The sequence below is a fragment of the Lissotriton helveticus genome, chromosome 7, assembly GCF_964261635.1.
Source record: "Lissotriton helveticus chromosome 7, aLisHel1.1, whole genome shotgun sequence".
Lineage (NCBI taxonomy): Eukaryota > Metazoa > Chordata > Amphibia > Caudata > Salamandridae > Lissotriton > Lissotriton helveticus.
In genome coordinates, this window is record NC_136068.1 from 1077235553 (window position 1) to 1077262900 (window position 27348).

At 46.4% G+C, this 27348-nt stretch overlaps 1 protein-coding gene across 2 annotated transcripts in view; it reads left to right on the forward strand.

The window, feature by feature from the left end:
• Positions 1-27348, forward strand: part of RNF213 (ring finger protein 213) — a 2973532-nt gene that overhangs the window by 532270 nt on the left and 2413914 nt on the right. For both annotated transcript variants that reach the window (XM_078654076.1, XM_078654077.1), the window contains exon 9: positions 19097-19309. In XM_078654076.1, the coding sequence (XP_078510202.1) occupies positions 19097-19309 (213 nt within the window). The remainder of the gene's footprint in view (positions 1-19096; positions 19310-27348) is intronic.

Genomic DNA, 27348 nt, shown 5'->3' on the forward strand with positions numbered 1-27348 from the left:
GGCAACAGTGGCTGCGCACCTCAGGAGACAAAACGTTCACGTCTACCCTTAACTAGACGACTGGCTTGTCCAAGCAAAGTCGGCCCAGCAGTGCGCTGCCAACATGTCCAACACCATTCACCTTCTTCACGATCTGGGATTCTAACTGAATTATCCAAAGTCACACCTTCAGCCAGCCCATGTGCGGCAGTATCTGGGTGCGACGATAGATACTCTGGCGGCCACAGCGCAGCCAAATTCTGTGAGGATCACCAGCATTCAATTGCTAATACAGAAATTCAGACCGCAACACTCGCTTCCAGCACGAGTGTTCATGCAGTTGATAGGCATGATGGCCTCCTGCATCTTCATAGTCCCGCACGCGAGACTACATATGCGTCCGCTTCAAGAGTGCTTGGCACATCAGTGGAATCGGGCTCACGGACAATTAAAGGACCTAGTGTTGGTGACCGGTCGTGCATACAACTCTCTGCATTGGTGGAATCCACACAACCTTTGCAAGGGCCGACCGTTCCAGGAGCCTGTTCCACAGATCATCCTAACGACGGACGCTTCTCTCCAGGGTTGGGGAGCTCATGTACTCCACTACACAGTGCAAGGACTATGGACAACGCAGCAAAAGAAGATGCACATCAACCACCTAGAGCTGATGGCAATCTTCATGGCAATGAAGGCATTCAAGGTACATCTGTGCAACAAAGTCGTGTTGATCCGGACGGACAACATGACAGCCATGTACTACATTCATAAGCAAGGAGGTACACACTCTCCACAGTTGTCTCATCTGGCTCAGAGCATGTGGAAGTGGGCCATTCAGAGGAACATCTTCCTCATGGCGGAACACCTCCCAGGCAAAGACAATCAGATGGCGGATCTGCTCAGCAGGTACAGCCACCAAATGCACGAGTGGGAGATACACCCATCAGTACTCCACCCGTACCTCCAGCGGTGGGGTCATCCAGAGATAGACCTGTTCGCCACAAGGGAAAACGCCAAATGCCAAAGCTTTGCCGCCAGGTTCCCGCACCCACAGTCGCAGTGCAATGCGATATGGATGAACTGGTCAGGCAGATTTGTGTACGCTTTTCCCCCAGCACCTCTAATACCGCTGGTGGCACGAAAGCTAAAGCAACACTCGATGACGCTCATCCTGGTTGCTCCAACGTGGGCACGCCAACCATGGTACACCACGTTTCTAGAACTTTCCGTGGTACCGCATCAAAGGCTGCACCTCACACCCACACTTTTGACGCAGAGCCATGGCGACATTCAGCACCCAGATCCGCAACAGCTCAACCTGGCGATCTGGCTCCTGAGGTCTTAGAGTTTGGCTACCTCAACTTGCCTCCTGACTGCATGGATATCATACGGGAGGCAAGAAAGCCCACCACCAGAGCATGCTACTCAGCAAAATGGAAGCGGTTTGTCATTTATTGCGTAGACCACGATATTGACCCGCTTGACGCGCCCACGCACAACATCATTTGTTATCTGTTACACCTTTACAAATGCAATCTGGCATATGCTTCCATTCGAATACATTTATCTGCCATAGCGGCTTATCTCAAACAGGCAGCATATCTCCCTTTTCAGAGTGCCTGCCATTAAAGCTTTTGTAGAGGGGCTCAAACGAGTCATTCCTCCCAGGACCCCACCTGCTCCTGAATGGAATCTTAATGTGGTCCTCACCCGACTGATGGGTCCACCTTTTGAGCCTCTACATTCATGCGAGATTCAGTTCTTGACATGGAAAGTGGCTTTCCTGATAGCCATTACGTCACTGCGACGTGTTAGTGAGCTCCAGGCGCTCACTGTACAAGAGCCATTCATACAAATTCACTCCAACCGGGTGGTGCTGCGCACTAACCCTAAATTTCTTCCAAAGGTGGTTTCACAGTTCCATGTCAATCAGACTATTGAACTGCCTGTGTTCTTCCAAAATCCTGAGACAGTGGCAGAAAGAATGCTCCACACTCTTGACGTCAAAAGGGCTTTGATGTACTACATTGATAGGACCAAAGATTTTAGGAAGACGAAACAACTCTTTGTTGCCTTTTGCGCACAACACAAAGGCAACCCCATTTCCAAAGCAGGTATAGCCAGGTGGATCGTTAACCCCTTGGATGCTCATGACAAGGTCAGCTCGTCATGCAGTACACTGGACGTGTGCTAATGACTAGCTGACCTTGTCATGAACAATGGGAAAACCATAAGTCCAGCACCCAGTGGGAATTGCCTTAGCATTGAAGGTGTTAAGTGTATTCAAATTTGCTATCAAAAGGCTAAGCGCACTTTAACGATCCCCCCAAGAGCCCACTCCACCCGCAAGTTAGGGGCCTCCATGGCTTTCCTTGGAAATATCCCTTTAGAAGACATTTGTAGAGCAGCCACATGGTCTACCCCACACACATTTACGAAACACTACTGTGTAGATGTGCACTCCAAGCAGCTGTAGGGCAGGCTGTTCTAAAAACACTTTTTCAAACGTCTGCAGCTGGCACAGGCGGATGCCGCTAATGGAGGGACTGCTATATATTCTATGCTATAGATATGAATTCAGCAGCCCACATGCCTCGAACTGAATATGCTACTTACCAGTATGCATCTGTTCTTGGCATGTAGGGCTGCTGACATTCATATCGCCCGCCCTCCTCCCCGGGGGCCTGTAGCGGCTGCAGAATTTACACTTACTCTTAGCATGGCCATCGCTTTCACTGTTACACTCCATCTTCGCCACAATGGCTAAAAACAATCTGGGGATGGAGTCGATGCCCATGCGCACTGTAGTCCAGGGGAGGAGCCACCTATCTCGTGATACTTCGAAGACTCTTCCAGGACAACAATGTGCAATCATCCGGGCCCAACACTAGGCGGCGATCTATGCTATAGATAGTCATCAGCCCTACATGCCAAGAACAGATGCATACTGGTAAGTAGCATATTCATACACCTGCATGTTTAGTGGGTGTTGTTATAAGTCAGAAATATGTTTGTTGGAGCAAACTATCTTTTCGCTTTCCGTGTCTTGGCGAGGCTGTGACCCCTACGTATCGCAAAATAACCAAATATAATTTGTTGTAAAAAAAAAAAAAGAGGAGAAGGCTCCTTCTCTTGGACCCCAAAAGTGCTCTAGCTTTTATAAAGAGGGTACCAAGGATCATCAAGTGCACAATGAACTTTCTGTGGTGTACTCTAGAGCAAAGAAGTGGAAGGCTGTTCAGAATAGCACTGTGTCTAGGTGGATAAATTCTCTACCTTAAGATCTGCTGCGATCTGGCCAAGAAGCATCCTCTGGAAGGTCTCAGAGCCCATTCCACCAGGGCTTAGGCCGCTACCACTGCATTGGCATGTGGGATGCCTGTAGGCTGGGACATGGAAAGCAGTGTGTACGTTCATGAAGCACTAATTCCTAAATAGCCAGGTTTGCCGGGAAGGACACTCTGACTGCTCCTTTATGCAAAACGTTTTGGTCTGTGTCCACTCCACAGGCCTTCCACTTGGGGAAGTACTACTTTGGTATGTTTTCTAAGGCGAGTAATCTGCAGTTAGGAGTATCCATCAGAAGCAAAAGTTACTTTCTGTAAGAGACCACACACCAGAACGGAGAGGTGGGAGGTCAGTGAGAAATCAGCGGTTAGATAGAGTATCCACCAGGCAGAGCTTTATCATAGGTATGTAACTTGTTCTTCTGATGGAGACTCTATATAACTGCAGATTTCTCATTCTGTGTAGCGGTCTCTTTTTAACATCTAAAAAGGACCCGGGTTTGTACTTTGCACCCTCTAACCACCAGTTGTTAACCCCTTCCGCGCTCATGACGAGCTCAGCTCGTCATGAGTTACGACGCTCGTACGCTCATGACGAGCTGAGCTCGTCATGTAACGCGGCTTTTTAAAAACCGCCGCGCACAGCGGGAAAACCGCTAGCGCGCATGCGGTTAATACATCTAAGAGCGTTGAAAGGTAAAAAGACAAGAAAATGACTTAGACGCACTGGGCTGGTGCGTGTATGGGGCTCCACTACGGCACTTCTGGGGTTGAAATGAGCTACAAAATTTTCCAGGTATACCTTGGCCCCTGGGGATACTCTAAGGTGAGATATCTACTGAAAAAGGTAAATAACTTGTTCTTCTCCTGGATTAGTATCAGTCATAAATTCACATGCAACCATCTCTATTCCATGTCCAGAAACACACACTGTGTGCATGCTTTCCCACTTGTACTGCTGAAATTCAAACTACAATGCCTGTGGGTGTGGATTGCCATCTACTTTCATTTTATAGATGGAAGTTTTGATCATTTTCAGTGAGGTGAATCTGTAAATGCTTTAAAACTGTTTCCAGGTATTTCAGTCAAGGTTAATGGATGTTGTTGAACTCACAGCTGTATGATGCAGAATTATTCAAGCATGTGTATTTTTGAAAGTTACCAGTTCTGAAGATACCTTGCTTATTTCCTGTGCCGTCATGCCTGATGCTATTTTATCTATCCTACTTTATCTGTTAGTAACCAATTCATTTGAAAATTAGATATAGCATAGCACAGAAAATCTCACCCAATAAACTTGGTGTTTTCTATCACATTATTTTCTTTTTGAAATACATCTGCGCATGTGTAGGATCTCAAAAGTTGCTTTTTATGTATATTTTATTCAGTTTTGGAATGACTGTAGGGTACGAAATGTTTCTATTTGAGGCAACATTTTCTGTTTCTTTTTAACACCAGTTAAGAGAAATCCATAAAACAAAGTTACAGGACTGAAATCACCAACCTTTCAAAAATATTACAAAATAAAAGCATGAGGTCTGAGAGTAAAAAAATGACCCTACTCTAGGAAGCCTAGAAGATGCCCCTTTCCCATCATGCATTGCTGGGTATAGGCAGCAGTCCATTTTTTTTACACTGCATATAAATCCTTAAACACTGCTGCGTTTCTGCATTGTTTTTTGGAATGGTTTCTCATATTGAATGAGATCCGTTAGTGCCAATTGATGTCGTGGAACATTTTATTTTTCAAACTTTATTTTCTTGGCATGCACATTGTTTTCTTTCCGCCGTCTGGATTCGAAAGTATGTTCACATGCTCGGTATCGATACTGTTATGGTGCTGCTTTCATTCTCCATGTTTCCTCTCTCTCTGTCGGTATTGTCTTTTATCACATTCCCCTTCTCTCATATCAGGTCGATGCCAGCCGTTTAGTCCAGGGTGGACCTTCGGTCGACTTTGACCCCGGATTGTGCCTTGCTGTTAAGAGTCTTTCTCTCTTCTGCTTGCTTCGCTTTCACCATGCCTAGCCTGTCGATTGCACAGACACCCTTACGTTACTGCCCTCTGTGTTGTGCGAAATACCCCAGGGCTAACCTCCACCAGGTCTGTAATCTTTGCCTCTCTCCCGAGCATGATAAGGATTCCTGTGACACCTGCTTATCGTTTGGTTGAAAAAGACACCCGCCCACTCTAGATAATGCACAGAACCGGCAAAGACACCCAGACCTCTTCGGCACCCAGGACCTCGGGATGCCACTGATGAGGAGCTCTGGCTCTGACCTAAAAATGGAAGACCTCACACCTGCTCAACAGGTTGTGAGTACAGTTCCTGCTTCTCTTCCCCCCCCCCTCAACACCACTCGGGGGTGTTCAGACGCTCTGGGCCACACAGACAGGCTTCTGGGCTGCCACTTACTTCGTACCATGGTGAGCACTGACCGACCACTTTGGATCCTTCATTCTTGGTGGCACCAAATAAGATTATCAAGCCAACCCATTCAGCGCCACCCCCTCTCGGCTCAGCATCAACCCAACCATCTGTTCCCAAACCATCAGTGTTGAAACCCAAATCGGCGCCAGCGCTGAAGCATTCGTTGCTCAGAAAATCCAATGTCAGGCCCATGGAATTAGTCCTCCAAAAAGTCATGGACAATCTTGACGCACTCCTGAGGCTTATTGTCATTCACACACCCTCTCCCATGCACTTCCCCTGACAGGCCTACATTATCACAAAGCCTCCGGTGTCAGGCCTTTAAAGAGGCAGCTTAGTTAGGAGGAAGCCCATCACCACGCAAGCAGCAGGAGAAGAAAAACAAGGCCACCAGTCCACTTCCTGAGTCTCTATTGCCTGCTCCCTCTACCACACCACGCAGACCTTCAGCGTCACCATCCCTACCTGCTTCTTTACCTGACCCATTTCTGACCTGGGCGAACAAGGTGGATGGGAACCATATGACATGCCCCAACAAAGAGACACATGGGAGTCCTACTCTGTGTATCACCCAGAGGATATGAATGCGGACCTCTACCCTGTCCTTCCCTGCAGGCGACACTACCTCCACCCCCAAGAGCCTATGTAGGGCTGCATCATACCATAAGGTGGAAATGCACACAGGCCCCATTAAAGAGGACTTCCTCTTTGAGACTTTCTTCTGCCCACAATTCCATGTAGTACCTGCTGCTCATGTTAAGGGAATGCTCAAACCCACTCATCCTCAAGGAGCTGTGTGAATTTACTGTAAAGAAGCACGCAGGCTCACTACTTATGCCTGGTATGCTGTCAAATGGAAAAGGTTTGTCTCCTACTGCTTTTTAAACCACATTGACCCTTTAGCAGCTCCCGTCCAAAACATTGTTACCTACTACATCTACATACCTGTGGAGTAGCCTTCACCTCATTTCGGCTACACTTGGCTGCTGTGGCTGCTTATCTGCAAAATAGGCAACATGTTTCCTTCATTAGGATTCTTGTAATTGAAGCTTTTATGGAGGGACTCAAGTCTACCGGCCCCAGTGTGGAATCTCAACATTAACTTCACATGATTCATTGGTCCCCCATTTTAGCTCCTCCAATCGTACCGCCTTCAGTTTCTCTCTTGGAAGGTATTTTCCTTGGCTATCACCTCACTAAGATGTGAAGAGCCCTTCTTTCAGGTTCATAAGGATAGGTTTTTCAATCCCACTAACCTTTAATTTCTTCCTAAGGTGGTTTCTCCTTTCCACTGTATCCAATCTATAGAACTCCCAATTTTCTATCCTCTACGTGACTCAGTTGCAGAAAGAGCTCTTCATACCTTAGATGTTAAACGAATATTAATGTACTATGTGGATAGGACAAAACTCTTTCGAAAGACTCAACAACTTTTTGTTGCTTTTTCTGAACAGCATAAGGGGAAGGTTTTATAAAAAATCAGGCATAGCCAGATGAATGGTTAAATGTATCCAAACATGTTACTCAAAAGTTAGAAGGGCTTTGCCTGTTCCTCCGAGAGCCCACTGTTCTAAAAAGAAAGGGGCCTCTGTGGCCTTCCTGGGAAACATCCCCGTAGCTGACATTTGCAAAGCAGCTACTTGGTCTACACCACACACTCACTATACATTATTGTGTAGACGTAATGACTCGCCAACAAACCATGGATGGTCAGGCTGTCCTCCATACCCTTTTTCAATTTTCTGCAACACCCACAGGCTTTTTGCTGCTTATCAGAGGGACTGCTTTACTGTCTATGCATAGCATGTGTATCTCCAACCACACATGCCTCCCAACAGAACATTTTACATTACCTAAAAGTATCTGTTTGTGGCATGTAGTGCTATAGATTCACATACGCCCATCCTCCTCCCCAAAGGCCTCTGGTTGTTGCAGTTATCATTCCTTCTTACTTCTTTTGCATGGTCATCTTTCTTTCTCTCTCCTATATCGCTTTGCTCCAGTTCCATCCTCACCAACAGTGCAAAAAACAATCTAACAATGGAGCTAATGGTCATGTGAATTACAAGCAAAAGGTGGAGTCACACTACCTTGGGACTGGAGAAGAATTCTTTGAATAAAAATAACGTGCACACTTTCGGGCCCAACACTAGATGGCAGGAGTATGCACAGCATGTGAATCTACAGCACTACATGCCACGAACAGATGCTTAACCGCATGCGCGCTAGCGGTTTTCCCGGTGCGCGCTGCGATTTTCAAAATCCCTCGTTACGTGACAAGGTCAGCTCGTCATCCGCGTAGCGCAGGTTACGCCCATGACGAGCTGACCTTGTCAAGAGCGCAGAAGGGGTTAAAGTGTAAGTAACACTTTCCATTGCTTGTATTTCTTGAAGCCATAAACCGGTGTTACTCGACGTAGAGACCACAAAACATTTCTTTCTTACAGTTGTCTGTTCCAAGAATTTGCTAAAAAAAAAAACAGCTGCTCACTTGTCTGTCTGGAACTACTTTCAGTGTCAAAAAGACACCCTACTGAAAATGATAGGACTCTTACTAGCTTTTCAAGAAGTTGCATGGCTGGCCCATGCTTCCACTCCTGCCTGCCTGTCACTAGTCCATGGATTAGGATTTACACTTAAAGTAAACTGTGGGTCTATACACTTCATTGCAGTTTCATGAAGCAGTCCTCGATAGCACTCGAGTCAGAGCTTACTCTTCTGATGACTCCATCTAAAAACCAGCTGTGACAGAAGACTTTGCCAACCTTAGACTTGTGTGTGCTGCCTTCAACATGCCCTTCCTATGGCTCATGGCCTTTGGTATTCCAATAATGCAGCTTTGTTGTCTGCATGTGTGTCCTGTTCAGGACGCATTTAGGCATCCATTGGAACTGGACCACAAGAACTTAAGACAACGTAGTCTTCATCTGCACTGCAGTTGATGCAACAAGTGCATAAACTCTCAACGTGCATCTCATTCTAGAGATATACACTGAACTTTATCCTCAGCACTGTCCCAAACAGGGATGGATGGATCAATAAAGCATTTGCAAAACTTGGCTAGCCAGGGGTATTTTTACACATGGACATGCTGGTATTGAGAACATTCCTTCAAGGCCCCAAGGCATTTCTTTTCGGACTTCAAGGCTTCAGGCGGTCTCCTTTATTGGTGAAAGTAGACAATTACAACACACATGTGCTACATAAATAAATAAGTGGAGGGGACAAGATCCTCCATTCTTTTCGATGGAGCTCAGACACTATGGAGCTGGGCGATTGCCCTTCGACATCACCTTGTCAGCAGAACTTCTGCCAGGAGCAATAATGAATGGAGAGATTCCTTGAGCTGATTAAAAGAGTAGAGGGGAGTCAGACCATCTTTAATTACTGCAAATCCTTGATTTTTGAAGACTTCTACACCTGTCACGAAAGTGACCCAAAATACTTGTTCTTTGTAAGCAGATTCTTGCAGCCCCACTCACTTGAAACTCTTTCAGGGAACAAATTGCCTAGAATGTTTAATTGGGAGTCTCGTCTTTCTCCTGATTCTCTGGGTGACACACATGATCAAGTAAAAGCCATGCACACTCATTGTAACAGAGTGCATCTTAGGCCATAATGGTACATGGACATCCTGGGTCTGATGTGTAAGACACTAATACCCCTCAATAGGCATTCATCCCTTCTCTCAAAGCAAACGTATCATAATCCAGAGTCACTCTGTTTGATAGAATTTCTCCTGAACATTGAGAAATGTCCTATCTGAGCAGTTTTCTTAAATGCTGAAGAGTGCTTATCCATGCATGTGCACTTTCAAGAACCCACAAGGCTAAATTAAAATAATTCTATGTTTCAAAGACTTAATTTAATAATTCTTCCACCTGCAAAAGTAAGGTCTCCAATTCAATTTGATAAAACTCCACAGCTCAACCATTTCATGATTTTTCTGTAGGTGTATGTATGGTGTGAACCTAGCCAAAAGTCACCAGAACACTACATCTACTTCATCCAAATGTTTTTCACAATGCAGAGAGGGAATTGATGTGGGAGTTGTCTAGGTCCTTCCACTATCCACCTACCCCTGATGGATGTCCACCAGCCCATGTGAGGAGAGCACAGTACTGATACACCTGGGAACCCTCCTTTTGGCTATTCACAGGGCTAAAATGAAGTTCAGATCCTGGCAAATGACTCAACTATCCCTTTTGCCCTCAATTTGAGCAGAAGGTATCCAAGAATTCATTATCAAAAGTTCATTCACTTTCACCAGGGTAAGGTTATGCTTTGCCCAAGTTCTAATATCACACATAGGATTTGTTCACACTTTCATTTTAACATGCATTTTGCATACCTTCTTCCCGAATTCTTCAACTGCCGTGTTTGGACCGTTAACTTGCTAGACGTCTAACCTTCTCTCAAGCCAGAGCCCACCCGCCAACACAACGGACCCCAACGAAGCAGCCCGCAACTTCACACAGTGGCTGACCGCCTCCGCCGACGACCTCGCGCCACTAAAGAACCCTCCCAGCAGACCCAGAAGCAAGAAGGCATCCTGGTTCACCGACGACCTCAAGGACTCCAAGAAGACCTGCCGCACCCTCGAGAAAGCCTGGCTCCTCGACCGGACCACCGACAACATGACCGCCCTCAAACACGCTACCCGCAAGCACCACCAGCTCATCCGCACCACCAAGAAGAAATCCCTGAAGGAACGACTGGACAACAACGCCCACGACAGCAAAGAGCTCTTCACTATCGTCAAGGAGTTCTCCAACCCCAGCACCGGCACCAACGACATCACTCCGTCACAAGACCTCTGCGACTCCCTCGCCTCGTTCTTCCACCGCAAGATCGCCGACATCCACAACCGCTTCGGCGCCCCACCCACGCACCCAACCGTCGAACCAACGCCCCCCCACCGCCACCCTTCGCACCTGGACCACGGTGACCACCGAAGACACAGCCCGCACGATGAACACCATCCACTCCGGATCACTGACCGACCCCTGCCCACACCACGTCTTCAACAAGGCCGACTCCACCATCGCACCCCAACTCCGGAACATCATCAACGCCTACTTCAACACCGCCACCTTCCCGGAGAGCTGGAAGCACGCCGAGATCAGCGCCCTCCTGAAGAAACCTACAGCGGACCCCACCGATCTCAAAAACTTCCGCCCCATCTCGCTCCTCCCTTTTCCTGCTAAAGTCATCGAGAAGATAGTCAACAGACAGCTGACCGCCTTCCTCGAGACGAACGGATCCCTTGACCCCTCGCAGTCCGGCTTCAGAGCCAACCACAGCACCGAGATCGCCCTCATCGCAGCCACCGACGACATCCGGACCCTGCTCGACAAGGGGGAAACAGTGTCCCTCATCCTCCTGGACCTCTCCGCTGCGTTCGACACGGTCTGCCACCGCTCCCTAGTCCAGCGCCTCAGCAACATCGGTATCCAAGAGAAGGCACTGGAGTGGATCATCTCGTTCCTCGCCGGAAGAACACAGAGTCCGCCTCCCCCCGTTTCCCTCCGAGGCCACCGAAGTCATCTGCGGCGTCCCGCAAGGATCTTCACTCAGCCCCACCCTCTTCAACATCTACATGAAACCTCTCACAGCCATCGCACGCCAGCACAACCTCAACATCATCTCTTACGCCGACGACACCCAGCTGATCCTCTCCCTCACCAGAGACCCCGACACCGCCAGAACCTGCCTACACGAAGGGATGAAAGACGTCGCCGAGTGGATGAAGGACAGCCGCCTGAAACTGAACTCGGACAAGACGGAAGTCCTCATCCTGGGATCTTCGCCCTCCGCCTGGGACGACTCCTGGTGGCCCCCAGCCCTGGGCACCGCACCCAAGCCAACTGACCACGCACGCAACCTGGGCTTCATCCTGGACCCCTCCCTCTCGATGACCAGACAAGTCAACGCCGTCTCCTCATCGTGCTTCAAGACCCTGCGTATGCTTCGCAAGATCTTCCGCTGGATCCCGACCGAGACCAGGAAGACTGTCACCCAGGCACTCGTCACCAGCCGACTGGACTACGGAAATGCCCTCTACGCCGGAACCACAGCCAAGCTACAGAAAAGACTCCAGCGCATCCAGAACGCCTCCGCCCGACTCATCCTGGATGTCCCCCGACGCAGCCACATCTCCAGCCACCTGAGGAACCTGCACTGGCTCCCCGTCGACAAGAGGATCACGTTCCGGCTCCTCACCCACGCACACAAGTCTCTCCACGACCTGGGCCCCAAGTACCTCAACGACCACCTGACCTTCTACACGCCCACCCGCCAGCTACGGTCCACCAGCCTCGCCCTCGCAGCCGTACCACGCATCCGAAGAGCCACCGCTGGAGGAAGATCCTTCTCTTACCTGGCTGCCAAGACTTGGAACTCCCTCCCCATCCACCTTCGGCTGACCCAGGACCATCTCGCCTTCAGGAAACAACTCAAGACCTGGCTGTTCGAGCAGTAGCATACCCCTCCCCCCAAGCGCCTTGAGACCCTCCCGGGTAAGTAGTGCGCTATACAAATGGCATGATTGATTGATTGATTGATTGAAGCACTATCTTGACCGAACCAAGAACTTAAGATGTTCAACCCATTTCATAGTCTCCTTTGGTCACCCTTGCAGAGGGTGCCCTCTTTTGAAATAAGAAATTTGCTAATTGACCTCTGCCTGCATCACGGTCTGTCATGCGATAGCCGGACGTCCTCTCAGTGGAACAGCCATGGTCCACTGCATGTGGAATGTATCTTCCACAGTGGCCTTTATGTAACTGTATCTCTGGCTGGCATTTCCTTAACTGCCACAAGAAAGAATCGCCTAGACGTCAATAGCAGGTCAAGTAGTTTCAGGGCAGCCTTATCTTTGCAGTTTGTTTATTTAAGATGATCTTTCTTCAACACCTACCTTGGATTTTCTAATACAAGTTTTACTTTCTATTCCGGGTGTGTGTAAATCTCTGAAAGGTCCAATGATGTAAAAGAAATAAAGGTTCAAGATCTGTGTGGCTGTAGATACACATACTTTGCGTACTCCTGCCATCTAAAGTTGGGTCCCGATGTTTGAAAGTTATTTTTCTTCGAACAAGCCTTTAGAGTCACGAGGTAGGATAACTCATCCTCTTGATAAGAGTGCACATGGGCATCAGCTCCATTGTTAAATTGTTTTCTTTCCTCCATCGTGTTCGGACGTGTATTACAGCACTCCGGTTTCAGACCTTTTTCCCAATCCTCTTGGTGGGTAATTCACTTCACTCATCGGTATTGTTTCAAAAGAATTTTCCATACCTTGTATATCGAAATTCAGAAGTCTCTCATTTGTCGTGTCGGAACACTACGCTCGCGGCTTTCGGGCCTCCCCCATCCAGACTGCCTTACACCTATTTAACTCTATCGATGATACTCTGCTGATTAAACAAACTCCATTTCGATTCTGTTCTTGGTGCCATTCCAAGTACCTGCAGACCGACCTTCACAAGGTCTGCAATCTGTGCTTATCGCCGGGGCACAAAAAAACACTATTGTGAGGCCTGTTGGTTATTTCGATCCATGAAGACTTTGCGGGACGGTCGGACATAACACTAAGAGATGCATAGACGTGTGATCTAACACACGCGCCAGATATCTTTGGTTATATCAAACCAGAAGAAGAATATAAGGAAGTTTCAGCTGCTGAAGAGGAACGAGCCTTCTCGTTTAAAGATTCGAACTCTGACTAAGAGTCAGATTTGCTGGCACATGAAATTCTGCCGGGTCAAGGTGCCGTTAGTACTCAAATCCCTCATCTGCCCACACAAACATCTTTGGTTCCTATTAAACAAAAGGGTTCTGGGCCAAACTTGAAGATGCGTCAGGTAAAAGATGTGGTACAAAAGGGGGTGGTGATGGACGGAGCATCTGAATCAATCAAACACTCACACCCAGTCAAAAGATCTGGGTTTAATCCATCACCGTTCTTTAGCCCACTATGCCACCCCAGTTCAGACATGGCTATATGCAAATCAGTCTGACCCTGTGCCTCATGGAAGCTTGTTTCCGGTCCAGGGAAGACATGGCTTGGCAGTTCGGGCTGGACTGTTCCCATGAGGCACAGGGTCAGACTTATTTACATATAGCCATGTCTGATCTGGGGTGGCAGAGTGGGCTAAAGAACGGTGATGGATTAAACCCAGATCTTTTGACTGGGTGTGAGTGTTTGATTGATTCAGATGCTCCGTTCATCACCACCTCCTTTTGTACCGCTTTTGGCCGCCATAAGTGTGGCAGGGTATGCTCAGACGTGAGTCCCTTGCTCACTTTGCCACTGGATTCAAGCAAGCCGGGATGAAGACGGCTGGAATGCCAGAAACCGGTCCTCGGAAGCTTGTTTCCGGTCCAGGGAAGACATTGCTTGGCAGTTCGGGCTGGACTGTTCCCATGAGGCACAGGGTCAGACTGATTTGCATATAGCCATGTCTGAACTGGGGTGGCAGAGTGGGCTAAAGAACGGTGATGGATTAAACCCAGATCTTTTGACTGGGTGTGAGTGTTTGATTGATTCAGATGCTCCGTCCATCACCACCTCCTTTTGTACCGCATAACAGTAGTAACCGCACATCTCGGAAGACAACAGATAAATGTATTCCCATATCTAGACGATTGGCTCATAAAAGCCAAGTCATTCACTCAGTGTGTCCAACACACACCTCAGACATTTCAAACATTGCACGACTTAGGGTTCACAATCAACTACACAAAGTCGCACCTACAGCCCTCTCTTGTATATCAATATTTAGGGGCTACAATAAACACATCTACAGCTCTAGCGTATCCCAGTCCAGCAAGGATACAGAGCATTCAAGCTTTAGTCACAATGTTTCAACATCAACACTCTCCTAGCCAGAGTGTTAATGAGACTAATAGGCATGATGGCGTCTTGCATCTTTATTGTGCCATATGCAAGACTGCAAATGCGTCCGTTACAGGAATGTCTAGCACAACAGTGGAATCCGGCTCAAGGACAACTAACAGACCTCGTGTTGGTGGACAGCCATACACATCACTCTCTGCAGTGGTGGAACACCGAAAACTTGACAAAAGGGCAGCTGTTCCTCGAACCTGTTCCACAAATAGTACTTACAGCAGACGCATCTCTCAGGATGGGGAGCCCATCTCCTACATCATACAACTCAAGTGCAATGGACCATTCAACAAAGATCGTTCCATATCAACCACCTAGAGCTGCTAGCAATATTCTTAGCGCTCAAAACCTTCCAAGTACAAGTACAAGACAAAGCTGTCCTAATCCGGACGGACAACATGACAGCCATGTACTACATACAAAAACGGGGGGACACACTCTCTACAGCTGTCCCAGCTTGCACAGGACATTTGGAGATGGGCCATTCCACAAAACATATATCTGTTAGCAGAGCACCTTCCAGGAGTTCACAATCAGGTAGCAGATCTGTTAAGTCGACAGACACAACAGATTCACGAATGGGAACTACATCTAATAATAGATCTCCTTTCATCGCTCTACTTCTAGAGCAAGTTCCAAAACCACTTCCACAGATTCCTTCACATTTCTTACATCCCACAAACTCAGTCCTCTCCACCTAAAGGATATTTCAGAGACAATTACAGGGGTAACAACTCCAAAGGTCGAGGCAAAGGTACATCAACCCATAAAGCCCCATCGGGCAGCAAGCAGTGACTCACTTATTATTCCCCCGATCATACTACACCTGTCGGGGGTCGACTACAGCGGGTGTTGGACATTATCCAACATGCTTATTGCCTGGAAATCATCAGCAGACCTCCCAATATTCCAACTTGCACCCACAGGCTCTCTCTGGAACACCAACAACTGCTCAAACAGGAAGTGCAAGCTCTGTTACTCAAAGGAGCTATAGACCTGGTTCCAATACATCATCAAGGGGCAGGGCTTTAAACACTGTACTTCCTAATTCCAAAAAAGGATGGCTCTCTATAGCCTATTTTAGATCTAAGTCCTCTAAATCGACTATATACTGTCTGAACATTTCCATATAGTCACACTTCAAGTGCTTCCTTGTCAGCATTAGCCTTAAAGGATGCTTACTTTCACATCCCCTTTCACCCAGCACATTGAAAATATCTTAGATTTGTTATAACCGGAAAGCATTATCAATTTAAAGGCCTTCCATTCAGAGTCACTATTGCACCCAGTCTCTTCAGCAAATGCTAAGTAGTGGTAGTAGCACATTTACAAATACGAAACATTCATGTCTTCCCATATCTGAACAACTGGATTATCAAAGCTAATACACACCTTCTATATCATCAACACACTCAAATTACTATAAATCTTCTGCATCAGCTGGGATTCACTATCAATACTCAAAAATCCTATCTTCGACACTCACAGCTGCAACCATATTTAAGAGCTATCCCCAACACTCAAGAGTTTTAGTCTATCCAAATTCAGCCAGGATTCAAAGTTTTCAAACACTGCTATTACAATTTCAAGCCAATCAATACTTAACAGTCAAAATGTTCATGCATCTTGCTTCAATGATGGCATCATGCATTGCGGTACTGCCTCATGCAAGACTAAACATGTGTCCTGTACAGGAATGTTTAGCATGACAGGTGACTCAGTCACAGGGTCGACTGGACAATCTAGTGTTGGTAGAAACTGCACTCCTCACTCTCTGCAGTGGTGGAACACATTAAACCTTTTAAAAGGGCGGCCATTCATCGACCCTGTTGCACAGGTTTTGCTAACAGCAGATACAGCCGTGGTAGGGTGGGTGCTCACCTGCAAGATATAGCAGTTCAGGGTCTCTGGAACACCAAACACCATATTCTCCACATCAACTACCTAGAGCTTTAAGCTGTTCACCTAGCGTTGAAAGTAGTTTTAGACCCCCCCCCTCCCTCTATGCAAGGTTGTTCTAGCAAGGATGAACAATATGACAGCCATGTGCGATATGCAAAACGGGTGGATCACACTCTCTTCAGCTGTCAGACCATTTGGTGTTGGGCGATATATCACAAAACCCATATGTGGAACTTTGCTGGCCTCTTCAGCAGAACACAGCAATAAGCCCACGAGTGGGAACTCCACCCCCATACTTCCACAAATGGGGTTTTCCGCTGATGGACCGCTTTGTGACAGCAGAGAACACAAAATGCCCAAACTTCACCACCAGGTACCCACACCCACTATCCAAAGGCAATACCCTATTGATAAATTGAGGAGGAATATTTGCATATGCTTTACAGCCTCTCCCTCTTCTTCCATTTCTGGTTCGGATGCTCGGGTAGATGCCTATCACTCTCATTCTTGTAGCTCACGCGAGAAGCTTCACCTCAACCCACACCTTTTCACTCAGAACCATGACGAAATCACACGCGAATCCAAAGGAGCTGAACCTGGCAACTTGGCTCATGAAGTCCTAGAATTCGGATATCTAAATCAGCCAGCAGAATGCATGACCATTCTTAAGGAAGCATGTAAACCTACCTCTAGATATTTCTATGCAGCAAAGTGGAGAAAATGTGTTATTTACCTTAATAACCAAAAAATGATCCACTCTATGCATCTATACAAAACATTATTTGTTACCTCTCGCATTTACAGGGCTCAGGCCTTGTGTACACTTCCATACGTTTATATCTTGCGGCAGCACCACCAAGGGTCCCAGCTGCACCTGCATGGAATCTCAATATTGTTCTACCACACCTTTTGAACTATTACACAATTGCCCCCTCCAATTTATTTTTTGGAAGGTGGCTTTTTTAATTGCTGTCACCTCACCAAGGCGTGTTAGTGAGCCTAGGCACTAACTTTAGAAGAACCATTCTTACAGCTTCAGAGGGACAGGGTGATTATTCTTACCAGCCCAAAATTCCTTTCAAAGGTTGTATCCCCTTTCCACATTGACCAATCAGTTGAGCTACCAGTTTTCTTTCCTCAACCAGATTCTATGGCAGAAAGGGCTTTTCATACACTAAAAGTTAAAAGAGCATTAATGTATTAAAAGCTCTAGGACAAAAGATTTTTGCACAACAAAACAAATCTTTGTTGTGTTTGCTCCCCCTCACTAAGGGAAGCACATTTCAAGAATCTGGCATTCCCTGATGGATCATTAAATGCATCCACAGATGTGATCTCAAAGTCAAAAGTACTGTCTTTACCCACTGGAGCGCACACTACCTGTAAAATAGGGCCATTTATGGCTTTCTTGGGCCATAGGTGACATTTGTAAAGCAGCTACATAGTCTACAGCACACACATTTACTAATCACTATTGTGTGGATGTTTTAGCACACCAACAAGCTAATGTACGACAGGCGGTGCTATATACTCTTTTTCACAAAGAACTGCAACATCCACTGGTTAACCACTGCTTTTTGGGGGGGCACTGCAATCATGTCTATGCAAAGCATATGTATCTACAGGTACACATGCCTCGAACGGATTGTTACTTATCCTGTAAGCAAAAATCCTTGGCATGTAGTGCTGTAGATTCACATGCGCCCACCCTCCTCCTAGGACATCTATGGTTGTTGGAGTTCTAATCTATATTTTCATATGCACGGATAGCTCACTCCATTCTCACACTCTTGCGGTAAAACAATCTAACAATGGAGTCGATGCCCAAGTGCACTATTACCAAGAGGAGTAGCCCCCTTCTCTCTTGACTCAAAATACTTCTTTAAAGAAAAGCAACTTGCAAACATCCAGACCCAACACTAGATGGCAGGAGTATGAAAAGCATGGGAATCTACAGCACTACTAACATAATCCTTGCATTCCTTTTAACAGTTTTTCATTCTTGGGATATTTCATAAACTCACATGCAGCACTTGGTCCTACCCTTTTCTTGGGGTTTACTTTTAATCTGCATCTTACATTCATACATCTTACAAACTTTGAATGCTGACCTGTGGTTGCATAAGTGGATCAGGAGCACAATGCAGCATTCACCTCACTGACTGAAGTTTGGACCGTTTGTATTAAGATTAATGTCCGTCTAATATGAACTATTGTTTGCGTAGGGGTATTCTATTACTTGGTACTGCTATTTTTTTAATTTTTAATTCACTGGACTCCCAGACTAACAGGAAATGATTCAAGCATGTAAATCTGTGAAATATGCCAATGCTGGATAACTGTAGTTTCAGGTCAATATCTTATACCTTTTATGACCTTTACCTGAAAACATTCCTTAATTGCATTTTATTAACAAAATGAACAATCTTGTGAAGGTTTGGCATTCTGCTCTTCCAGATGCATGTATTTGCAAGGATGCCAAAAAAGTGATGTGTAAATGCTAATAATGAGTTGTCCTAACATGATGTATCCAAATGTCCTGCTCTGTCAGGTCACTCAGCAGTGATGTTTATCACCCCCTGCAGCATGAAGCAGTGGTTGATGAACCTGTGCCAGCGGTGCATCGACGAGCGAGCGATCCTGTGGGTCTGTGTACTTCCAGTGCTACACTTCTTCACCTCTTCTTTCAACTCTGACCAGTCAGTATCACTATCTGCTCATTTGCTACAGGAAGATGTCTGGGCAGGGCTGGAAGGGTTTCCCTTTCATAGCTTTGCAAAGAATTTCAACGATCCAAGGTAAGTTAAAAAAGATAAATAAAAATACACACCCATATTTTTTATAACTACACATGCAGATAAAGGATTATTATCATATTATTATATTGAAAGTTATATGACGCAACAGCTACCTAGAGGTTTCCTGGCACCTATGGACACAGATTAAGAGAAAGAGCAGCAATTAGAGCTTAGTGATTAAATAACCATGTATTGATACCTTTTCGAAATTTGACAGTTATACTGAAGACGGAGTGAGAGTGGTAGTGAGTTCCATAGAACGGGGGCCAGTTGGGCAAAAGATCGACCACCCATACGAGCCAGTTTGAACCTAGTGGTCACAAATTTGGCTTGCTTGGAAGAACGGAGAAGACGAATGGGAATGTATTGGTGAACTAAGGTACTAAGATAACGAGGCGCCATCCCGGCGTTGATTCTGTGCTAATAGCAGAGTACTTTGAATTTGGATCGATTTTCAATCTTTAGCCAGTGTAAGTCCCGAAAGGTCTTGGTGATGGAGGCCATTTGAGGAAGCTGATATAGTAGTCTGGCTGCTGAGTTTTCAACCACTTGCAGCCTACGGATGACATCCTTGTTGGCCCCTAGATATAAACAACATTCCCGTAATCTAATCTTGACACAATCGGGGCTTGGACCACCGTCTTTTGTGCCATAGGAGGCAGCAACCATAGAATCTTTTTTATCCATTTCAGAATGACAAAGCACATTCGGGCAACCTTGACCGCTTGTTGTCGCATAGACAGTTGGTCGTCTATAATAATGCCCAGGTTGCGAAGGCTGGGGAAGGGGACCCATTTGGTGTGGCCAGTGATGCGGGCCCCAAAGATCTTTGCCACCAAGAATGAGGAGTTCCGTTTTTCCTCCATTCAGTTTCAATTTATTTGAGTGCATCCATCCAGCAATGTTTTGTAAGCCTATTTGGAGAGAAGACACCTTAGAAGTGTCATTTGTAGATAAAGGAAAGATAAGCTGACTGGCGTCTGCATAAGAATGTGTTGTAAGCCCAGCTTCTTCTGCTATGGCTCCAAGAGGACTGATGTAAATGTTGAAAAGTAGAGGGCTCAAAATGGAACCCTGGGGAACTCCATACGGGGAAACATGAGGTCTGGAGTTAGCCGCTGATTAAAATACCTCAAACGTACGATTAATTGGAAAACTCACCAGCCACTTCAAAGCGGTTCCCCCAATTCCCTTGGAATGTAAAATTTAAATAAGGGTCTCATGTGATACGGTGTCGTACGCGGCACTCAAATGTAACAAGATGAGTGCCACTGTCTCACCCTTGTCCAATCGCTGATGGATGGTTTCCATAACTCCCAAGAGTGTCGACTCGGTAGAAAAACCTGGTCTAAAACCGGATTGGGATAGATGCAGAATATTTTGGGATTTCACTAATTGAGTCAGTTGGTGGTTAACATGTTTTTCTAAAACAGCCAATAGACCAAAAATCCGGATTTCAATGCATACGATGAGTCACAAAGAAATTAAATATTCTAGCAAGATGTGACTCAAACCGATGACTCACTAAAGAACAAAAAATGTATTTCCACCTCAGTGTTTCGGCTTCCACTTTCCTCAGGTAGTACAAGATTTTTGGCAGGGTTGACTCCTATCGGTTTAGTCACAACTGCTGTACGGATTTACATCAAACTTGGCTTAAAAGTGGAACTAGTTGCTTTGGTGAAAATTCATTCAGTAGGTTTAGAGAAACAAGCATTTGAAAAAGGTGCCACACATGGGCTTGAAAGGGTTAACACTTTTGTATGTCTTTGCTGTTTAAAGTCATGATTCAGTGATTTGTGAATTTTTCAGACAGGGGTGATTGGCTGTTGAAGGTCGTATTAAAAATTGTTTTCGCTGACTGAAAATTGCAAATCTTTTTTTGGATTGTGACTTTCACACTGTAGAGAAAGAATTCCACTAGGTAAGGAAGATGCTATAACAATCACCCAGGGCACTAATATGGACAACTCAGAGGCATGGAAAACTTATCGCAATATACCAGGAAATAAGTTGCACTCGTGATCGCAGCAGCTGTCATTTTAAGTGCTAGATTCGTCCACTGTTTTGTAAACAAAATCGAGATAAGAATTTGGTTTGCGTCTTTCACAAGGTGTTTAAAAAAACGAAAAGGGTGTGAGGCAAAGCGATTAGAAAGAGAGAGAGGCAAAGAAAGCATGACTCAGGAGAAGAGCAGTGTGCTTTGAGGGTTCTGCGCAAACTGGTGTCGCTGCTGGAGACTTACCCTGACACAGAAAGGGTTGTTCTATTTTCTGAGGATTAAAGATGTTTTCACCATTGTTGGGGTGGGGCCATGAGTACCCAGAGTTGTCTGATGTCCTCACCAGAGAAAAGTTTAGTGCCACAAAGGTAATATAGACGAGTTATGCGCCTACCTAAGTTCATCTAGTACCACTCCACTCCCTCAAAGGGTCCCTGGAGTGTTTTCCTGCTATTTCTCAAGTCCCTCAACTTCACAAGCCTATTGTGATGTTGGTATAGGCATGTGCTCTAGACCCAGGATTCCATTGAGATTCTCAATTTGGGAGAGGCCCTCAGAAATGAGTAAAATGTCTTTGATGGCAAGAGGGTGTCATCTACAGCATAGGGTGACTTTATGAGGGTATCTCTAATGTCTAGGGTCCTCCTGGCATCTGGTTGGTGCCCTCATAGCGAAAATATTTTCAGCTTAAATCTGAGAAAGGGCCACACTATGTGGCCCCAAAGTTATGAATTGTTGCAAAGTACTCCGAAGTTGTCGCAGTATCATTGGCAGTAAGCCAGGTTTCCCCTACATGGCAGTCTCCTGTATGCCACTGTTCCATACAGTTAGATGCTAGAATCTGATCTGACTACTAGTCGCGATATCACCTCAACAATATGTACTATTGTGCGATACTTCATAAAATGTTTTAACTTGAGTCATGCACCCACACAGCTATGCCACTTGGAGCCTAATTCACCAGAAAGCAAAGGGTCCTGAAAAGGTAAACCCCAAAGGAATATATAATCAGATACACTAAATCAAATACATTTTCTCTGGCGCCTTTTTCTTCAGAAGACTATTGTCACACATCCTCAATTTTGTAACCTTCTTGCCCAATCCTCACCTCCTGTTGAGTGCAACACAATAATATTTTTCCTGTGGATGGTGTTTCTTTCAAGTGAGGATAGCTTGCAGAAAACTACCTTTTTTAAAGCATTAAGAGAAACTCCCATTATGCCATAGCAGGTTTCAAAATCACTTTATATTAGGCACCAAAGCTAAAAAGGTCATATGATCATGAGTCTACTTATTGAAAGGCATAAATGTTGAAGTCCTAAAGCTTGTTCTGTTGAAGGCAAAAAAAACAACAAGATGGTCCAAGATGGGAGCAGTCTTAAAGACAACAGGCAGTCAATAAGCAGCTGCATTTGGATTTTTTAACCCTCCTTTTGGGGAGCTCGTTTAGTGCTATGAGAGCTTTGCCATCCCATCAAAATCAAAAAGCTTGTATCCATGTAACAAAATCATAGAGACCTGTGCTTAAGCAAATCTTGTCACTTAAAAAAGCTAGCAATTCTAAAATTAGAGCACACCAGCATGAAAGAAAATGGGGGCAGTCCTGTATCCTACACACTGGATACAAAAAGTGTGGATGCTCCTTTATAGGTCACCTATAAGCATAGGATTAAGTAGGCAAAAATTTAATATTTTTCAAAATGCATTTATAGTCCTCTCCAGCACCCCAATCCAGTCACTGTGCCATTTCACATCCTTGCAACCCCTATAATTCCTAGGGCAAGCCTGTACTCCCCAGACGTGAGTCCTGTGATCTCTATGCCACTGGACTCAAGCTATCCTGGCTGATGAGGGCTGAAAGCCCGAACCCGGTCCTATGATGCTTGTTTCCAGTCCAGGGAGCACCTGGCTTGGCATAGGGCACAGGGTCAAAACTGATTTGCATATGGCTGGGTGCAAACTGGAATGGCACGGTGAGCAAAAAAACGATGGATTTAGGCCCAGATCTCTGTACTGGGGTGAATGTATGTTCTGCATTCTGTCCATCAACTGTTGTTTTTGCATTTGTCATCCTGAGTGGGACGGGTATGCTCAGACGTGCCACTGGAATCAAGCTATCCTGGCTGATGAGGGCTGAAAGCCTGAAACCGGTTCTAGGATGCTTGTTTCCAGTGCAGGGAGGACTTGGCTTGGCAGTTCGGGCTGGACTGTTCCCATTAAGATTATTAGTAAGGGCCTGTTGAGGCTCAGTGAATGCCCCTTTCTTACTCAGAAGTGCTCTTATTAGTGAACAGCTCTCTCCCTTCTGGGACGTTCTCTAAAACCTGCACCTCACTAACGGTTAAGAATTTGATAAATAAAAGCATTAGCAGGATTGGGTTTTCTGAACTACCACCGTAGTTCATTATTGCCTTTTCTAGACAAAAGTTGGGATGTTCTAGCGCTGCTACAATTGGTTGTGGACAAGATCACCGTAATTGATCTATTTCAAGCTGGGTTTAGGCCAGGTCCTAGTACTGATTTGGTACTGTGATGGATTACATTCGTAGACTGGTCAACAACAGTGGTACATTGCCTTGGTATTAGTGGATCATTTAGCACTCTGACACCACCAATCATGCCATTCTGATCAGGCGACTGTCTGAGGCAGGGTTCAAGGGCACAATCCTGGATGCATTGCCACCATATTTATCTACTGTCTTTTGGATGAGGGCATGCCCCATTTTGCCTTTTAGCCAGAGATATTAGATTTGGTGTCTTCAATTTTATCCTTGATCTTATTCAAACTCTACCTGAGGCTTCTTGTGACCCAGGAGGGCTGTCGAGCCGAGGGAGGGGGGTTACACTCGGCATGTAGGTGCTAATGAACCTCATCCATGGGGGTTTGATGTTGTTTGTCTCTGTCCCGGGGACCTTTATAATATAGCTCTGCAAATTGGAACAAATACAACCCATTCAGCATTTGACTCAGTGGTAGTGATGGTGAGCAGTCACAGGCTCTGCAAATTGGAACAAATACAACCCATTCAGCATTTGACTCAGTGGTAGTGATGGTGAGCAGTCACAGGCTTTTCAAGGAGTTAGTGAGGGGGCATTCGAGCTCAGAGCTTAAGATTCACTCAATAACATAATAAATAAATGTCCATCCCAGAGCTTCTCTTTTAAGAATGAAAAGTACTTTAATGCACAATAGCGAAATACTATACACTGTTATGATAAAATGCAAAGTTTGTAGCATGTGTTGCAGCACACACACGTGCTCCATATACTCCTGCCGTCTAGTGTTGGGCACAAATGTTTGCAAGTTGTTTTTCTTTGAAGTAGTCTACAGTCAAGAAGTATTTCATGACCCTCTCAGCCTACTCTGCACCAGGACAAAGGCTTCAAATCCCGCCATTGGGTTGGATGTGTTCCCTCGAGCTCCAAGAACAATAACAGCTTCTCTACTCACTTCAGTGCCATATGTTGAGCTGGATCTAGTGATGGAAGAACTATAAACCTCATTGAGGATTGCATCAATTTCTCTGTGAAGCAGTTTTCTTTCTAGGAATTAGGTTGTATTAATATGGACTGTAGAGGGAGGGTGTTAGGGAGACTAACTTCCTTCCAGTGTTGTCCAAACTGTAACAGCTAATACCCATGATGCAATCGCCCTTGGATGTGGAACCTCTGAGGATTTTATATATTTTTTATTTTAATTTTAAAAGTTTTATATAGCGCTAGCTTGACCCGTAGGTATCAGAGCGCTTTACATACACACTGTAAAAACAGAAGAAAATTGCAGTTCGAGGCATGTGGGCTGCTGAATTCTTATCTATAGCATAGATCGCCGCCTAGTGTTTGGTCCGAATGATTGCACATTGTTGTCCTGGAAGAGTCTTCGAAGTATCACGAGATAGGTGGCTCCTCCCCTGGACTACAGTGCGCATGGGCATCGACTCCATCCCCAGATTGTTTTTTTCTGCCATTGGGTTCGGATGCATATTTGATCACTCAAGATCGGAATCGATAGAAACTTTCCTTTAGGCCCGAAGGCCTTTTCCTTTACCGTCGGTATTGTCTTGCGTTCGGTGCCCAGCTCTGTTCCGGCTCAGTTCCCGAGTCGGACGTCCAGAGGAGTCGCGTGGCTCTTCGGTGCTCGAGGCCCAGTCGACGCAACAAGACTTTCGACGATACATCATGGAACGGAGCCCGTTCAAGAAATGTCCCGTGTGTGGATCGAAGTATCCCCACATCGACGTCCACCCGGTGTGCAACAAGTGCCTGTCGCCGGATCACGATGAAGCCAACTGTATGGCTTGTTCCCGTTTTCGCTCGAAGAAGACGATTCGACTTCGGCGCGTGGCACGCCAGGAGGCTCGGCAGACGGCCCTGGCACCGGTGGACATTTTCGAGGGGGAAGAAGCAGACAACCAAGAAGTTCGAGAGCCGCTTTCTACTCCCCAGAGGAGATCGACTACAACTACGACGCAGACGTCGAAGTCATAGATGCAGAAGAAGTCGACGAGGTAGGAGACGACAATGAGGCCTATGGGGCCACGGAAGATAGCTCAGGTGAAGAGCTATGCCCCAATCGAACAATCACTACGGCTCAGGTCGAGGGATCGCCACATGGCCTTACCCAAGACCTTACACCTGGATCCACGGTCTCGCCTACGGGCCCGACTACGGACACTTCTGCGGAGCCGCCATTGGTGAAATCGAAACCGAAAGTGAAAGCCTCGGTCTCGACGAAACCAAAAGTGATAGAGACGCCGTCGAAACAGAAGACGTCTGTCGCTCCGGTCGCCTCCTCGTCTTCCGACATGTCTGGGCAGCCGAAGCCGAAGAAGGTTGTCGATCCAGTTAAGTCGCTCAAGGGCGTCGAGCCGAAGTCGCTCAGGGGCGTCAAGCCCAAACCGCTCAAGGGCGTCGAGCCGAAGACTAGGGCACCAAGACCAATTGGCAAGGCCGCCGACCCGAAACCGTCGGCGCCGAAGGCCGTCGTCGCGGACGGAGGACACGGCGCTCCAACAGCGGCAGTTCCTGCACCTCGACCGGAGTAGGCCAAATGTTCGGCGCTCGAGTCTGCACATGCTGGTCGACGAAACCGCCCGCCTCCTTCACGAAGCAGGTGCCTGACTCCTTTCAACGCATCAGGAACAAGGCTTCCGCGGTCGATCCGAAGGATACTTCCACCCCGAAGCCCGCTGCCAAGACGCCAAAATCCTCGGCGCAAATCCAGTTCACGCTGCCGCCGAAAGTGGCGCCTAAGGCGTTCGCACCCAGGACGGTCGACGACGCGCCCATGAAGGTGTCCACGGGGTCGAGGCCTCCACAGCCAGTGGTGAGCTTGAAGCATCGACAACCCCAAATGGAGGAGCAGTCGGAACAATTTATTGACGCCGACACCGGTAAACTTTCACTCTACAAGAGAAAGATCACGCCGGCACAGCCTATGGAGTCCTACATAATTCCCTTGAAATGCAAAAAGCCTTCTACGGATTCCCCAGTTCTGGTGGAGCCGATTGATCCACGGCCTCGGACCATTGCTCCACCCTCACCCACTTATTCAGATGTGGAGGCTGGGGAGGGGGATGATGAGGAGTACAACTTCCCTGCCAACACTGATCCTGAGGATCACCAGGACTCATGGGCAGATGCAGGGGACCCTGAGGATCCGCACACTGCCAGTGAAGTGAGGAGGATATAGACAGGGCTACTTTTAGTAAGTCCATTCACCTTGTTAGCAAACGGATGCTGATTAGTTCTTTCTGAGCGCTGCTTTTCAGTATGTATTAAGGGTTAAGGTGGAATTATATATTCTGTTAATCAAGGTTAGGAAGTTTCTAGGCCAAGCTTGCCTTTTGTTACTAATTGCTACTTCAGAAAGGTTAATGACAACCAGGTGCAGAGATCTCACAGTTCATTATGCCAACATTGTTCTTACTCCTGTTAAGAGACAGTCCCAGTGCTACCTGCTGTGAGAAGCTTCACTCTACACAAAGGCTGGGTTGTTGAGAAGTACACTTAAAAAGACCCAAATGAAATTGGTTGT